The sequence below is a fragment of the Pseudozyma flocculosa genome, assembly GCF_000417875.1.
Source record: "Pseudozyma flocculosa PF-1 unplaced genomic scaffold scaffold00009, whole genome shotgun sequence".
NCBI classification, from domain to species: domain Eukaryota; kingdom Fungi; phylum Basidiomycota; class Ustilaginomycetes; order Ustilaginales; family Ustilaginaceae; genus Pseudozyma; species Pseudozyma flocculosa.
In genome coordinates, this window is record NW_006920877.1 from 634,782 (window position 1) to 650,629 (window position 15,848).

General features: G+C 64.8%; 6 protein-coding genes across 6 annotated transcripts; 3 read left to right on the forward strand and 3 right to left on the reverse strand.

Moving 5' to 3' along the window:
• Positions 1–44: 44 nt before the first annotated feature.
• PFL1_03162 (uncharacterized protein) lies at positions 45–865 on the forward strand (the record flags this gene model as incomplete). The annotated part of the gene is made up of 3 exons (XM_007880678.1): positions 45–399; positions 512–588; positions 764–865. The coding sequence occupies 3 exons, from the start codon at positions 45–47 to the stop codon at positions 863–865; spliced, it is 534 nt and encodes a 177-aa protein (XP_007878869.1).
• Positions 866–1,284: 419 nt separating this feature from the next.
• Positions 1,285–2,691, reverse strand: PFL1_03163 (uncharacterized protein; the record flags this gene model as incomplete). The annotated part of the gene is made up of 3 exons (XM_007880679.1): positions 1,285–1,606; positions 1,711–1,746; positions 2,057–2,691. The coding sequence occupies 3 exons, from the start codon at positions 2,689–2,691 to the stop codon at positions 1,285–1,287; spliced, it is 993 nt and encodes a 330-aa protein (XP_007878870.1).
• Positions 2,692–3,672: 981 nt separating this feature from the next.
• On the reverse strand, positions 3,673–4,578 carry PFL1_03164 (uncharacterized protein; the record flags this gene model as incomplete). The annotated part of the gene is made up of 3 exons (XM_007880680.1): positions 3,673–3,717; positions 3,826–4,146; positions 4,513–4,578. The coding sequence occupies 3 exons, from the start codon at positions 4,576–4,578 to the stop codon at positions 3,673–3,675; spliced, it is 432 nt and encodes a 143-aa protein (XP_007878871.1).
• A 1,401-nt stretch (positions 4,579–5,979) lies between these two features.
• Positions 5,980–7,591, forward strand: PFL1_03165 (uncharacterized protein; the record flags this gene model as incomplete). Its single annotated transcript, XM_007880681.1, has 4 exons — positions 5,980–5,997; positions 6,506–6,519; positions 6,625–6,658; positions 7,247–7,591. The coding sequence occupies 4 exons, from the start codon at positions 5,980–5,982 to the stop codon at positions 7,589–7,591; spliced, it is 411 nt and encodes a 136-aa protein (XP_007878872.1).
• A 1,851-nt stretch (positions 7,592–9,442) lies between these two features.
• Positions 9,443–13,776, forward strand: PFL1_03166 (uncharacterized protein; the record flags this gene model as incomplete). The annotated part of the gene is made up of 4 exons (XM_007880682.1): positions 9,443–12,457; positions 12,568–13,384; positions 13,490–13,507; positions 13,625–13,776. 4 exons carry the CDS (start codon positions 9,443–9,445, stop codon positions 13,774–13,776), a joined length of 4,002 nt encoding a protein of 1,333 aa, XP_007878873.1.
• A 683-nt stretch (positions 13,777–14,459) lies between these two features.
• On the reverse strand, positions 14,460–15,518 carry PFL1_03167 (uncharacterized protein; the record flags this gene model as incomplete). The annotated part of the gene is made up of 2 exons (XM_007880683.1): positions 14,460–15,157; positions 15,386–15,518. 2 exons carry the CDS (start codon positions 15,516–15,518, stop codon positions 14,460–14,462), a joined length of 831 nt encoding a protein of 276 aa, XP_007878874.1.
• Between the last annotated feature and the right edge of the window lie 330 nt (positions 15,519–15,848).

The following is a 15,848-nucleotide window of genomic DNA, read 5'->3' on the forward strand; positions in this document are numbered from 1 at the left end:
ATCCCATCATTGTCATTTCCAACTCGCCCACGTCGCTGCTCAACATGTTCAACATCAAGCAGTACCTCGAGGAAGGCATCTTTGTGCCGCCAGAAGAGGCGCGGGCGCGCGCGAGGGGCGTGGCCGACCTCGTCGTCTCGATCACCACAAGAGGCGGCGGACCGGGCGCCGGCGGCGGTGGCGGTGGAGGCAGTAGCGGCGCGGCGGGCGGCACGGGCATCGGTCGACGCATCCTGGTCGTCGACAATGCCGAGGCCGTCAACCGGCTCGGCGGCAACTCGATGGCCGCCGGCCTCGCGCAGGATCCGTGGAACCGTGTCGTCGCCGTCTTTACCACGGGCCAGGCGTGGCAGTTTAAGACGTACAAGTGGTCCGAGCCGAGGGAGCTCTTCAAGAATGGTGAGTGGACCGCCGGCGGCGCAAGGCGCCGAGGCGACGGCCGTCCTGCCGCATCTCATGCTGACACTCGCGCATCGACCCCTCTGTCGTCCTCATTCCTGTCACCCCATAGTGATGGGCGTCTACGTGCGATGGCACAATGAGCCGCAGAATCCAAACGTGCGCGAGTGGAACGTGACCGAGCTGCAGGTGAGTTGCGATGCCCACCTCCTCTCCCCTTCCCCTCGCTGGCTAGCTGGCTGGATCGCTGGCTCTCCTGCCAGTTTGTCTCCGACTATCGCCACCGAACGACGGCCAACGCTGACCGTCCTCGTCTCTGCCCCATTGATCGGCTCCTCCTCTTGCCCCACGCCCGCTCTCGCAGGTCGACCGGACAAAACGACACACGGACAAGCAGGTCGTCGCCTTTCTCTGGCGCTCGCTCGAGACGTGGACGCAGAGGCGCAAGCCCCACCTCATCTCCTGAGCACGCCGCACGCCAACACGCATGGTCGCAACGCGAACCCGGCGCGCTGCAGCCAGCACGCACCGGCCTTTTGAGAAACATGGCGCGGTAGAGGGACAAGCGCGGGAGAGATGCGATGCGATTCGATTCCGAGTAGAGCATGCATGCATGCCCGATGCGGTATCCGAGAGTGATGGGTGACGAAGGATCAGGGACGAAGGGTGGGCGGGCAATGCAGCTGGTGCGGGAGAGAGGATGGCGGGAATCTTGAGCTGAGCCTAGGGGCCGGGCGAGTTGGGCGGCGGCGGCGGTCACCATAGACAGACGCGGCAGGCCGGCCGACTCCTGAGCCATGCCGCAGCAGCAGCGTCACCAGCAACGGACCGCGCGACATTGTAACCTCCCGGTGCTGCACGACATTCAACCCCAGCGCCGCGCCATCATCTGCGCAGCAACCTGGCCGAACGACCGTGCGCAACAGGCGGGGGGCTCTCCTCTTTGCCCGCCCCACCCACCGCCGCCGCCGCTGTCGTGCCATTGCGTGCGGAACGTGGCAGCGGACCGCGGTCGTCGTCGTCGCCCTCGTCGCCGTTCTGGTGTCGCTGAGCCTGTGCCGATCCCGCCTCGCCGCCGTCAGCGCCGCCGGGCGCCTGTGGTTCTTGTGCAGCAGAGGCTGTGCCATCACCGTTGTTTGCACCCGGTCCTGAGGAAGAGGATTGGCCCGATTGGTGGTGCGTCGATTGGGATGGGTCGTTGCAGAAACTGTGTCGCGTCGAAAGTGGAGAGAGCGTGCGCGCGCGGGATCGGGATGTGGTTTGAAGTGAGAAGAGAGGGCAAGAGGGAGCGAGGACAGGGGCGCAACGTACCTGTAGTATTCCTCGCTGTACTTGTCCACTTGCCAACTGTCGATTCGAGAGGAGGAAGAGGAGGATGGAGAGGGGCAGGGACACGGACACGGACAGAAAGTCAGGTCGTGTCTCGTGGTCACCGACGCCCAGGATTCTACGCTGCCTCGGTCGGCCCGGCGAAGTCGGATCCTGGAGGATGTGGGTTGATCCAAGCCCGGCCGGCCGAGGGCATGGGACGATGACGGTCCAAGCGCGACGCCTTGATCCGCCGACCCGGCCTAGCCTCCTTCGACGACCTCTTCTTGACATACCATCCACCAACATCACCACGACAGCACCACGGCATCACGACCGGACAACTTACACTGCGGTGGCCGAGTCCCACTGGGGACCTCTCTGCCTCCTCGCCCAGATGAGGAGGCTGTTCCACTCGGCCGAGCTCGTCGACGCCTTGCTGAGGGGTACCGCCTCGCTTTCCTCTCGCCCCGCCAGGACCAGGCTCAAGGTGGGAGCGTTCTTCTTTCCCTCGCCCTCGTCTTGCTTCTCCGCGGTCGCATCGTCGCCTTTGCCCTCACCGCCGCTGCCGCTTTTCCCGTCTCGCGCCGCCGCTGCTGTTGCTGCATGAGCGTCGGCGGCGAGTGTGGATGCAGGTTGGGACTCGCCGCCCTGGGCAAGGGACGAGGCGGCCGCAATGGCCGTGGCCGGATCCGTCGTCTTTTCGGGTGCCGTCACCGAGGCCGACTTGGACCCGCCATCCAGGGGTACGCCGACCAGCGGCTGCTGCTGCTGCGCGGTCGAGGCCGACGACGACGACGAAGGCGTGACGGTGGTGGTGCCGTTGGCTGCAGTCGTGACCGAGACGGCATCCGTGCTCTGCTGCTGCTGCTGCTGTTGCTGCTGTTGCTGTTGCTGCTGTTGCTTGAGGTGTTCGGCGCTATACGGTTCCGCCTTTGGGACGCGGATGATTACGTCCCGCGGTCGGGTTCGCACTGCCGGCATGTCGGGGGTCAAGGTGGACTTCGGGGCGTTCGGGGCGTTCGATCAGGTGGCGCTGCGCTGCGTCGCGTCGCGGCAGGCAGGCAGGCAGGCAGGATCTGCGGCGACGTCGATGGCGCGGACCGATCAACGAATGCCCAGATGAAGTCGGGGGTATGCGTCAAAAGACGGCGATGCGACGATGTGATGTGATGTGAGCCCGGACGCGGCTGTTCGGTGGTCGGGGCGTGGCGAAGCGATGCGATGCGATGCGGGGCTGAGGAGATGAGACGGTATGAGATGAAAGGGGGGCGAGGTGAGGTGAGCTGCGTGCGTCGAGGTCGCGATCAAGGCGAGCGGTGAGTGCGGGGTCGTCGAGGGTTGAGAGTTGGTGGCCAGGTTCAGTCGGGCTGAGACCCTCGAAGGTCGAAGTCGAAAGGGCGCGCGTCGGCTGCCCTTTCCCCCAAAAGTGGAGCGAATGTCGCGGGGTCAAGCCCGACCTCGAAGCCAGGAGGGCGTGCAGCGGAATGAGGCGGGCGCCCTCTTCCCCCTCGCCCTCCGGCTCTCGCTCCCTCATCGAAGCCAGACTGCGTTCGAGCTCGTCCCAAGGTCAGCACCGCCACGCCACGCCACGGCACGCTTGCATCGCGCTGGTCGAGTCTCCGCAGCGCCCTCGTACGTCTCATCAGTCAGGCTCGGACCCCGCGGCTATCGAGTGCGAGCATCTACCTGCACTCTGCCAAGCAAGGTCACCGGCTAGACGACTCAGCACGTCGCGCCACTCGCACACACTTGGCATCTCGCGCACATCGCCAGGCGCACGGGGGAAGTTTGGGAATGGGTGTGGACCGCTGGGCGAGCGGCCCCCTTTTATGCATTGATGCTACAACGACCGGAAGCGAAAGAGCGGGAGGCGTAAGATGGAGGCATGGTTGCGGAGGGAGGACATGGTAGAGGGGGCGATCGCGTCAAAGACTCTCCGGGCCAAGTACGCAGGCGCAACGCTTAGGAACGCGGCTTCTCCTTCTTCTCCTTGAACAGAGCAAGAAGCTGTAGGGGCGGGTGTCGAGGGGAGACGAGAGGGACCGGGGGGAACAGGGTGAGTAAACGCTGCTGCAAGGGTCAAGCGACCCGACTCGACCGAGGCCCGATACTCACGCCGACACCCGAGACCTTGACGACCTTGAAGCGGACACCGGGGATATCACCCTTGGCCTTGCCCTTTCGTCCGAAGCCCGAAATGAGGACCTCGTCGTTCTCGTCGACAAAGTTCAGGCAACCGTCACGGGGCACGAAGGCCGAGACCTTCTTGCCGTTCTTGATCAGCTGAACACGGACACACTTTCGGATGGCCGAGTTGGGCTGCTTGGCCTCGACACCAATCTTCTCGAGGACGATGCCCTTGGCGTGCGACGAACCACCGGTGGGCGAGGTCTTGTAGAAGTTGCCGAGGGCGCGCTTCTTGAAGTGAGCGTCGGCCTATTGGTTGGTCAACGACGAGGGTGTCGAAGAAGTGTGCGGAGGGTGAGCGACAAGGGAAGGTCAGCGATGCCTGTCGCGACGGTGCATGTCACCCGAATCCGCCTCCTACGCCCTCATCGCAGGCTTGGGTATCCTCCTATGCCTGTCCCTGCGACACCCGTCGACGTCTTCAATCCTCCAACGATGAGACCCGCTATCGAATGCCCGCCTCCTCAGTGCAAATGCATCTCAAGTCTCTTCCGCGAGAGGCATGTATCCAGAGGCGCACTGGAGCAGCCCATCACTCAGCCTTCCCCTCGAGTCCCTCGAGTCGAAGCCCATCTCGCCCTTCCGATATTCCTGTTGAGATGCGGCGACACTCACCCAGCGGTTGTCACGGCGGACAGTGACCTGCTTCCTGGCTGTGTTGAGACCCCTAGGCTTTCCCATTTTGATGTCTGGTAGTCAAGCGTGAATGGGACAAGGACGGCAGCAATGTGGCGTCGTCAGCACGCTGGATCCTCATAGGACGAGAATGATGGGTAAAAGGAGCGAGTCCAGCCGCTCTGCGTTGCCGACGCCTGATCAAGTCGAGTCGAGTCGAGTCGATCTGGGTCGGATATCTGAGAGTCTGCCGGTACGTCGAAAGTCGCAGCTGGCAGTGTGACGCCTGATTGTCCTCGGCCGTGTGAGCGCTTCAGGCAGGTAGAGGAAGCAAATCCAAGCAAGACCCGTAACGTCGCATGTAACGAGAGGGCGGTGCGAAAGGCGGTCTCCCGGGCTCGTAGCCAAACATCGGCCTCAGGCCGCTATCCGATAGGTGCTCCATTTCGGATGCTCTGTTCGTTCCTGGCGTCTGCCGTTACGAAGATCCTCAGCTCGAGAGCGGCTGAGAAAGGTCGAGAGCGATTGTCGAGGCGAACGGGCGGCGATGTTGCAAGAATGTCGTGGGTGGCACGGGTGGCACGGGTGGCAACGCAGAGTGGCTGGACGGAGCGGCCGTCTGTCGGCGATCGCACCTTGTGGCGGCGGAGAGGTGTGCGATTGGTGATTGCGGTGTGTGGGGTGCGAAGATGGCGGAGCAGCGTGTCGGCGCGATCGCTTACCTTGTTGAGATGTGTGTCTTGACGAGGGGAGAGGAGAGGGAGAAGGCGATGGTGGCGGCGGCGGACTAGGGTTGCCTGCCGCCCTCTGCCCAGCCCGCACCCGCCAGCCTAGCTGCCTGGCCTTGCCTGACCTGAGCTGCCCTAGGCGCCCTGCGCTAGGCCCCCTTGCTCGATCTCTCCGCTCTCTGGCATGGACGGGCCTGGCGCGGCTGGCGTTGCAGGCTGGCTGGCTGTCAAAGCGGTGCCGGAGTCTTTGCCAAAATTTCGACCTGTCGCCGCTTGGCCCGGCCCGCCGCCTGCCCGCCGCTTGAATTTGGAGCCTCTCGCGCGCACATCGCAGGTGTCGACAGCCAGGCAGACGAAATTCGAGCGTGGGAATTTTCCAGCTGCCAGCCCTGGCTCTCGCTTCCCAGTCGAGCTTCCAACGACAGGCCCGGCCCCGAACGCAGACACACCCGCCAAGGGACGCTCGCCAGGCTAAAGGGGGGGCAGGCCAGACGGGTGTGGCCGCCAGCCAGCCAAGCCAGCCAAGCCAGCCAAGCCAGCCCGCCAGGCCGCCAGCCAGGCAAGCTCCCCAGCAGGCGAGCGAGACAGGCCAGCGCCGCCGCAGAGACGGCCGGTCGGCTGGGCCCCTCCAGGCCGCCCGCTGAGCGTGCAAGCAGCAGAGTCTTCGGAAACACCTCTTCGTCACCACCACCCGTCGTCAACCTCCTCCTCCCCATCAAGACTCACATATCCGCCCGCCATGCCCAAGATCTACAAGGTGAGGCTCCGACATCGACGAACGAGACGCCCTGCACCACGTATGCCGCCGCCGCCGCCGCCGCCACCCTCTCTCTTGCTCTCTCTCTCCCTTGCGTCTCGGAGCGACTTCGACCTTGATGCTTCACGAATCACCGACTCGACATCCGCGTATCATGGACATTGTGCTGGACTACCCGCGCATGCTGCAGCTATGCTCGACCCGACGATCGTATTCACCGCTACGACACGTGCGACTCGGTGAATCATTGCCATTACTATATCGCCCCACGACGACAGCACCACCCGCCGGCCAGGACTTGCGCGCGCAACTCCCCCCGACCGACCTGGATTCTCCCTCGGACCGACACAGAGAGAGCATGAGAGAGGGGGACGAAGGCCGCTCGCTATGGCGGATGGGCAGGCCCGAGCCGCCGTATTTCAAAATTCTCGAGACAAGTGGTGGCTAACGAACTCCCCTGCCGCTCCGTCTCGTCTCCCATCGCTGCCGTCTTCGTTCGGACCAACAGCCAGGAAAGGTCGCGTGAGTGTCCCTGTGGCTTCTTTGGTGATTTGAAATCCAAAGACCGCGTCCGCTGACGATGCCCACACTCTCCCTGTCTCGCACATCTGTCTTCTTACCCATCAGTGTCGTCCTCCAGGGCCGTCACGCCGGTAAGAAGGTTAGTATCCGACACCAGATCTCGCTGTGGAAGAAAGTTCCACCCGTCGGAGCAGTCGAGGCTTGCCCAGGACGCTCAGGGCACCAGGCCGGGCAGGATTCGAAGATTGGGAACAGCGTTCGAAGCGGCAGCCAGCTCCGCAGGACGACAATCTCACCTCCGACGCGGGAGTTTCGTCGAGGCCCACAGGAGACGACGGGAGGCGGACGAACGACGGATCTCGGACGGCGAGTTCCCCGTTCAGGGAAGGGATGAAAGATGCGCGAGGCGCTCACGGAAGATTGCAAGGTCGTCCTTGAAGTCTGGCGAAGACTTGAGGACCGCATCCCTCGACCTTGGGCCCATGGTGCTGAACGCTGCCGCGATTTGGCAGAGTGGAAGCGGCAGGCAGCGATGTCAAATCGCACGAGCAGATCTACGATGGCTTTGGCTTTTGCTGGAGAGGACGGTTGGGTCCGGGGTGTTGGAGGTTGGATTGGCCGTACACGACGGCTGGACTCGACGAGGTGTGTCGCGCGGCTTGGCGCGCCCTTTCGACGTTACTGACCCCCTTGTATCTCGGACGTTCGTCTCGCCATCGCCGAACAGGTCGTCGTCATCAAGCAGTACGATGACGGCACCAAGGAGAAGGGCTTCCCCTACATCATCGCCGCCGGCATTGAGCGATACCCCCTGAAGGTGACGCGCAACATGGGCAGCAAGAAGCTGGCCAAGCGCTCCAAGATCAAGCCCTTCATCAAGGTGATCAACTACAACCACCTCATGCCCACCCGATACGCGCTCGAGCTCGAGGGCCTCAAGGGCCTGGTCTCGAATGACACGTTCAAGGAGCCCTCGCAGCGCACCGACTCGCTCAAGCAGATCCGCTCGATCTTCGAGCAGAAGTACCAGAGCGGCAAGAACAAGTGGTTCTTCACTCCCCTCCGATTCTAAGCGGATCGGCAAGGTTGTGACGCACCCACGCGTCGACCTGGCTCTACCCTTGCAACCCTCGTTCGCTCTTTCTTTCCCACCCCTTCTTCCGGCATCTTGGGGGGTCCCGCAAGCCTCGGAGCGTGCCTGTGCGCTGCAATGACGCGCGCGCCCCACGCACGCTGTCCCTCTTTTTCTTCTCTCTTGTTTTACGTCCCCCGTCGATGGGCGCTGGTCGACGGGGCGATGTTGTATGATCCCCTCCACCCATCTCCCGACTCCCCATACGCACCTCATCCATCCTCAGCCCAGCCCAACGCTCTACGCACACACACACATCACGCCCAACCCAACCAAACCAACCAAAACACGCCGTCCATGCTTTCGTTGTCGTTCCGCCGGGCTCGCTTCACCCACCAACCAAAACCTGCAATGCAAAGATGGCGGCGATTCAGAATCACTTTGTCCTGGCTGAACCCGCGACCGAAGAATGCGAGGGAAGAGGAAGTGGTGGCTCCCATGCACCAGGGAGAGGCGGGGTTAGACAGCGCCCGTCTGGAGATGCTGGGCTTGGACGGCGAGCCTATGCGATGGCGGGACCGCTACGTCTGGTTTGACGGCAGAACGGAGGCCGCCGAGGCTTCGTCGTGCTGGTCCGCACCGCCTCAGCTCATCAGCATTGCCACGGTCGACGCTAGAGCAGAGAACCAACGCGCCAGTTGTCAGGCTCCGACATGGCAAGCAGACGGCGCGACCCTCACGGATGAGCTGGGATGCGGAGGCTCGGCAAACCCTGGTTAGCACTCACTCTATGCCGCGCCATGTTCCCGTCCCATGCAAGCATATCCGATCATCTTGCGGACACAGATCATGGAGCTTGCAACTGCTTGCATGCGACAAGGGTCGCTCTCGGTCTCGCATCGAATCAGTGCTTAGCCTGTCTGCTTGCCTAGAGCACGGGCTGTGCCTGACCGGCGACATGCCTGGCAAGTGCAAGAGGCAAGTTGTCTTGCTGAGAACGACTCGTAGCCATGCGTCTGAGCGGAGAAGCTGGTGGCACGGCGCAGCGTGGCCTGGCCTGCCTGGCTGGGTTGGGCTGGGCTGGGCTGGGTTGTTGGTCTGGGGCCTGGCTGGGCCTGACCGAGGTTCTTCCGCGGATGACCGGACTCGGATCCGGGTGCTTTTTGGCGTCAAAGGGTCGTCTGGTTTGGTGGGTGGAGCCGAGGCAAGCCAGCCAGGCAGGGCAGCCAGGCCGACCGGAGCGCCGGACCGGTCGGACCCCCACAAGCGGGCCTCGACGGTGCGGGGAATGGCTGCTGCTGCTGCTGCTGCTGCTGTGTTGCTCGAGCTACCAACCACGTCTTCGCCGTTGCCGTCGCCGACTGCCAGACTCGCTGACTGCCGTCCTGCCTTGTCGCTCGCGTGGTTGGCTTCGTGCCCCTTCGACTCTGAGCCTCCTTCTGGCGGGCTCGTCGTCCCCGTCTGCCCTGCTTGGCTCGCGGTCCTTCCTCCTCTCTCGCTCGATTCCTCCTCTGTGACCGTCCTCACCCTTCTTGGTGTCCCCTCGCTTCTGCTTCAGCCTAGCCTTCGTCTCGGACCTCTTTTCTTCCTCCACCAGCTCGGCTTCACCGTCCTCGTTGCAATCAGCGAGGCGCCGCTCGTCATCCCTGCTCTCTTCTCTCTCCCCTTCCAGGCAACTAGGATCAACACCATCCGCCATCGCAATCTTTCTGAGCCTTTCTGCTCCATCCGCGTCCACAGGCAGCGAGCATGGCATAGAGAGACGTGCTCGTCGACCGAACATATCATCATCGCGGACCCGCCATCAACCTCTCCTGCCCAGCCTGACTGCGTTGGCCGCCGTCTGACGCCATGTCGGCCCTCGTAGCGCCTCCCCAGTCTCCTCGCTCGCTCGATCCGCCCGTGGCGCCTCCTCTCGACTTCTCTGCTCACCGGCGCAACACCATGCCCGGTGGCACGGGTGGGGTTCGGCCTGCACCGCCGTCTCGCGCGCTCAGCGCGATCGACGAGCCCAAACAGCCGCAAGTCGCCGGACCAAGCAATGCGAGCAGCAAGCCATTCACCTCTGGCCAAGCACAGGCCTCGGACCGACCTGGCAGGAACCCCGATAGCCCCCCTAGGGGAGATGATCGAGATCGCTCCGACAGCCGCGAGCGGAGAAACAACGGCTCCGGCGACGGCAGTGGCGGCAGCAGCGGCGGAAAGGGTGGCAGCGGCAGCGCCAGCGCCAGCGGTGGCGGTAGCGGTGGCGGTGCGGCAGGCGGCGGCGACGACAGCGAGCAGAACCGCGTGTACAAGGCCATCTCGCGCGTCCACCGCGCCTGTACGTCGTGCCGCAAGCAGAAGGCGAGGTGCGAAGGCCCAGAGCATCCGCCCTGCCGGCGGTGCAAGGCTGCGGGCATCGACTGCATCTTTGAGAAGCCACCGCGCGAGACGGGAGCCACGGCGCCCGACGCCGGCAGCGAGCGGATCAAGTCGCTCGAGACGCAAATGTCCGACATGCAAGCCATGATGGGCGAGCTGGTCAACACGCTCAAGACCAACACCCGCCTCCTCGCCCAGCAGGTCCAGACGGGCTCTCCCTCTCCCCTCCGCACCCCTGCCCACGCCCCGGCTCAAGAGGGGGCGCAGCCGCCGCCTCAGCCGCCGCCGCCGCCTGGACCGGTCCATCCGATGACGGCCTACAGATCCCCCACCGCCTTCGGCCCAGGTCCGCCTCGAGCCTACGCACCACGGACCCAAGACCTGCTCCAGCAGCCCACCACGGCGCAGCACAGCCAGTACCTCCAGCAAGAGGGCGCAGGCCCAGGCCACGCCGGAACCGCCGCCGCAGGGCCCGGAGGCGCCGAGAGCCCGAGCGCAAAGTCTGACATGGACCGGAGGATCTACCCTTGGTCCGCACCCAGCCCGCGTCTTGGCAGCGGGCTGTCGAGCAGCGTAGGCGCCGGCGCGGGTGCAGAGCAGCCTTCGGGCGCAGCCAACTGGAAGTCGCCGGGACACGTCCGTTCGTCTCCCGCCTCCAACCAGCTCGAGCTCCAGCATCGCCCAGGCCAGCCCTGGCATCCCGCGGGTACCGCCGAAGGTTCCAGAGGGAGAGATGCCACCAGCGCCACTTCGCTGACGCCCGACCCGCCGTCGCAAGGCCCGCATCAGCCATGGAGGCCGGCAATGTCGCAGAGGACTTCGATGCCACCGCCACCCGCGCGCCGCCTCTTCAACAAGGATGCCGACGGCGACGCCGACATCTCCAACGAGCAGCTCTCGGCACCCATCGAGGCGCTCCGTGGCCTGGCCGACGCCGCCGCAGCCGCCGCAGACGCCGGTCGGGGCGGTGCCGACGACGACCTGGATGCCAGCACCCATACACCATCGGAAGCCACGGGAAGCAGGCGATACCCTGGCGACGAGTTCCTCGTCAACAAGGACACGCCCAACGCGGCTTCGACGGTCGCCAGCGGCCCACATCGGCGATCGCAGAGCCGTCCGCTGGCCTCGGAACCATCGCCCGCCGACGATGCCAGCGGCGGCCCGCTCAAGCGACGGCGCACAGATTCGGGCTCAGTCGTTGGCGGAGACGACGCTGCTGGCGCCGGGCCCAGCCAGTACCCCGACGACATCAACCCGCACGGCATCGACCGTCCGGGCGACCTGGTCACGCTCGGCCTGGTCACCGAGGACGAGGCGCGGCGGCTCTTCAACATCTTTGGACAGGGCGTCCCCAAGTTTATCAGCATCTTCCATTTCGAGGACGTCTTCTTCGACGACGCGCGGTCCGATGCGATGGAATCGATCCGAGCGCGGAGCTTCTTCCTCTTCAACACCATCCTGGCGATCGGCGCCATGATCGAGTGCGGCGGCGGCCCCAAGAACCGGCTCTACCGGATCTGCATGGCGCAGGCCAAGCGCAATGCCAAGGACACCCTCTTCATGCCGGTCGACGGCAAGGAGGCGGTCCAGGCCATGGTGCTGCTCGGCTCGTACAGCGACAATGGCTGGCTGCCGACGGGCATGTCGATCCGGATGGCCCAGGAGCTCGGACTGGATCGTTCCTTCCAGCGTCTCATGACCCGGCTACCGCCCGGCAGCATGCTGCGACAGCCACCGCCGCCACCGCATCCGCCGCGCAATCACGTCTACCACCAGGGCTCGCCCGCGTCGCTCTACACCGACTCTCCGGGAGAGCGGAGCGACGTCAGCGGGCCGGTGCTGAGGCGCGACGACGGCGATGGCAAGGCAGAGCCGGAGCAGGGGAGCATCGAGGAGCTGCGGGAGCTGGCCAGGGGCGCCAGGCTGTGGTTCTTCCTCTTCCTCTTCGATCACCAGGCCTCGTTCGGTGCAGGTCGGCCGGCGATGCTCAGCAAACACTACGTGCGCAACTGCCGCGCCTTTCTGACGCTCCAGTACCCGCTGGCCGTCGATACCGACGCGCGCTTCATCTCGACGCTCGAGCTCCTCATCATCCGCGAGACCCACTACGATGCCATGGGGCCCTACGACCAGCCCGTCGATGCGCGGATGCTGGCCCGCATGCGGCGGGTGACGCACGAGCTCGACGAGTGGCACAAGTTCTGGAGCAACGAGCTGTCGAACCGCGGGTACGACGAGTCGTCGTTCTTTCAGCAGAGCCTGGTCCTGCAGTGCGCCAGTGCCGAGCTCTACCTCACCTGCACCGCCCTGCGCGGCATCAAAGACGCGCACGATGCCGATCGGATGGGGCCCGAGCAGAAGGAGCTAATCATCCAGGCAACCCGAGCCGCCGACACGTGCCTATCGATCTCGGTCAATAGCGACGAGTACCGCGAGATGCTCGGCTGGGCGCCCCACTATACGCACGTCACTGCGGCCTTTGCCTGCGTCTTTCTCATCGTGAGTAGCTGCTCAGCGACACCGGCCGCGACCTGAGCGTTCCGAGCTATGTCGACCCAACGCTCGCTGACCATGCCCTGCCCGTCTCACATCCCCCGCTCCTTCCGCAGAAAATCGCTCGCCTATTCCCACGCCAGGTCGACACCTACGGCATCTTCAGCAACGCCGAGAGGCTGGCGACGCGCCTGGCCGAGGTGCCTGCGACCAAGTACTCGCGCGTCATCCGCATCCTGCTTGCGCAGGCATGGAAGAAGATCACCGACCTCAGCCCGAGCATCGGCCTCTACGCCGCCCTCGGCGCCGAGGGATCGCGGCCAGGAGCCATCACTCCGGCCGAGATCAAGATGGGTGGGCCTTCCGACACCGGTCTGGCGCTGCTCTACAAGCTTCTCGCCCAGCACCAGCAGGCGGACAACCCCTCTGCGATGGTCGAGGGCGCAGACGACCCGGCGACGGCAGCAGCTGCAGGTGCCGCCCAGGCCAGCGGCTCGACCGATGTCGGTCTCAGCGTCCTGCAGCCTGCCGACGCCAAGTGGAACACGTCGACTGCGCCCTCGCCCCAAATTGCCGCGACCGCCATGACGCCGAGCCGGCTGGCGGGCATGGGGTTGAGCTACAGGGGCAACCAGATCGAAGCCGAGAGCCCGCGGATGCCGTGGAGTACCGACACGCCGTCGGGCCAGCCGCTGCAGCTGCCGCTGTGGATGCAGGAGTCGACGGGCTCCCTCATGGATTCGACCAACCAGCTCCGCGATTGGGTCGCCGCCGTCGACGGGTACGCTGGCGACGCGGCGTTTGGCACCAACGGCATGGGCAACATTACTGGTCCTAGCGGTCAATCTGCCATGACGCCTTCGGGCATGGCCAACCTGCAGCAGCAGCAGCAGCCCGCCGGCGGCAGCATGGCCAGCAACTTTGACAGCGTCCGTGAGTACCCTTGCGCGTTCCCGGCACAGGCAGCGGGCAACGGCACGCTGACGTCGATCTGGACGCGCGCCGTTCGCAACCTCTCTCCCATCTCGTCGCGTGCAGTCTCGGACCTGGGCCTTCGTGAGTAGCCGCGCGCGAATTCGCCTTTTTTCTCGGAGGCAGCGTCTTCGCGTTGCCGCACAGACTGGCTGACGGCGACCATCTCCTTCTCCGCATCGCTTCCCTATCGCCCTGCAGCCATCGATGGACTGGACGTGCTCTTCTTTGACCATCCTACGGTCGCTTCCGAGGCGCAGCAGCCGGTCGGTGCCACGACTTCGCAGCCGACCCCTGGCCAACACACGCAGCCGCCGCCGCAGCAGCAGCAGCAGCAGCAGCCACAACAATAGAGAGAGGACCAGCAGCGGCTTCAGGAGTAGATACCAGCCGTCCGGCCAGCTAGAAGGCCTTGCACGAGCAAACACACTCCCAGTTCCGTGCTGCTGGCCCCACATCTCACCGACCGACCGACTTACCTGCGCTGGCCCCTTGACATGGGCAACAGACGCCTCGCTCGCACACCCGCGGGCTTGCATCGACGACGCCCACGAGTAGATGGGGTGGACGAGCCCAGACCAGAGCGCTGATCGCGGCAGGAAAGAGTTGCACTCTCCAATTTTGGGGGGTGGAAAAAAGGTATTCGCGGACTATTGGACTCTGGTGCATACCGACAACGACGAGGTGCGGATGTGTAGACAAGCGGCGACGACGGTATTCTCCTCGGCGAATAAGATGCCGCGGAGCCGACACACCAGAGGCAAGACAACGCTGAAGAAAGATTGTTGGAGGGTGATGAGCCCCTTTTGTCGATCCATCCCTTCATACCCGCTCTCTTCCCGCCCGCCTCGGGCGGTTGCGGCGAGGACGAGGTCGGTCGTGGATGTCTCTCGAAAGATGCTGGCGCGACTCGGGCGATCGCTGGTTCCTCGCTGTTGATCCTCCTCATCCGAGCCTCACTCTCGGCCCGAGCCTAGCGAGGCCGGGACCGGGGAGGCGGCGCATGAGTGAGGCAGCGAGACGACCGGCGAGACGCTTAGTCCCACGAGGTGGTGGTGGGCTCGGCGGCGCCGTCAGCGGCCCAGTCCTGGGCGCCCTCGGCGGACCAGTCGACGGTAGCGCCCTCGGCGGCGAGGTTGGCGGCAACGGCGAGGGGGACCTCGGTGTTGACGTCGCCGGCGGCCTCGACGGTGGCGTCACCGCCCTCCTTGGCAGCGGCGGCGGCGGCGGCCGACTCCTGGGCCTCGCGCTCAATCTCTTCGGGGTCGCGGTAGAAGAACATGTCGGGCATGACGGTGAGGTCCTGGCCCTTGAGGCGGAGGACGGTGCGGCAGAGGAGCCACCAGAGGAGACCGACCGAGTGGCGGCCGCGGACGTTGCCGGGGATGGCGACGTCGACGAACTTGAGCGGCGAGTCGGAGTCGGCAAACGAGATGCAGGGGATGTTGACGTACGACGCCTCGCGGATGGCCTGGTGGTCGACGCGCGGGTCGGTGCACACAATCACGCGCGGCTCCTTGTACGAGCGGGTGATGTAGTTGGTGAACGAACCCGGGGTGAAGCGGCCGGCGATGGCCTGGGCGCCAGTGTTGGTGGCGAACTTGAGCACGGCACGGTGGCCGTAGGGGCGGCCCGAGATGACGCAGATGTCGGCCGGGTTCTCAATGGCAGCCAGGATACGGGCAGCGAGGACGATCTTCTCCCAGGTCTTGCCGATGTTGAGCAGGTTGATTCCTGCAGCAGCAAACGAGGATGGGCGGCGCGAAATGGAACAAGGGAAGGCGAGGAACGACGGTCGGGATGTTCAGCATGCTGCCGCGAGCGGTCTTCGGGCGCTGAAACGCCCTGCCGCAGCAAAGCAGGTCCGGCATGGCGTGGCCTCTCTTCTCTCCTCTTCTTGTCCGCCTCGCCGGCCTCGTCATGATCCTCGCTGCGATTCCGTCGCTCTCCTTGTACACTCACCGTCAGCGCGGCGCTTGTAGATGTAGGGGAGCATGGCCTTCTCGGTGTTCTTGGTACCGATGTGGGCCTGGGCGGCCAGGAGGAGCGAGATGTCCTCCTCGGTGGGGTTGAGGGCAGCAGGGATCTTGGACATGGTGACCTTTTTTGGGGGGTTTGGGATGGGTTGAGAGGGAATGGAGAAGGACGGAGGGGGCCTCGAACAAATTTTTGCGTGTAAGGAGAGAAAGAGAGAAGGTAGGAGGCGTCGGCCGTTGGTGGATATCCTCGCTCTCTGGTGGCAGCGGCGGGCGGGCGCCTGGCTCGACGGCGCCGGGGCTCTCTGCCCAGAAGACCTGGCAACGGGGTTTCGGCGAGGCCAGCTGGCGTGCAATTTCCGGCTCCGGGTCGCGGTCCGCTCGACATTACCGCAGCACCTGGCCGTCAGTGGCTTTTCGCATCGGGCGTCTGGGTTGGTGGCAGCTGG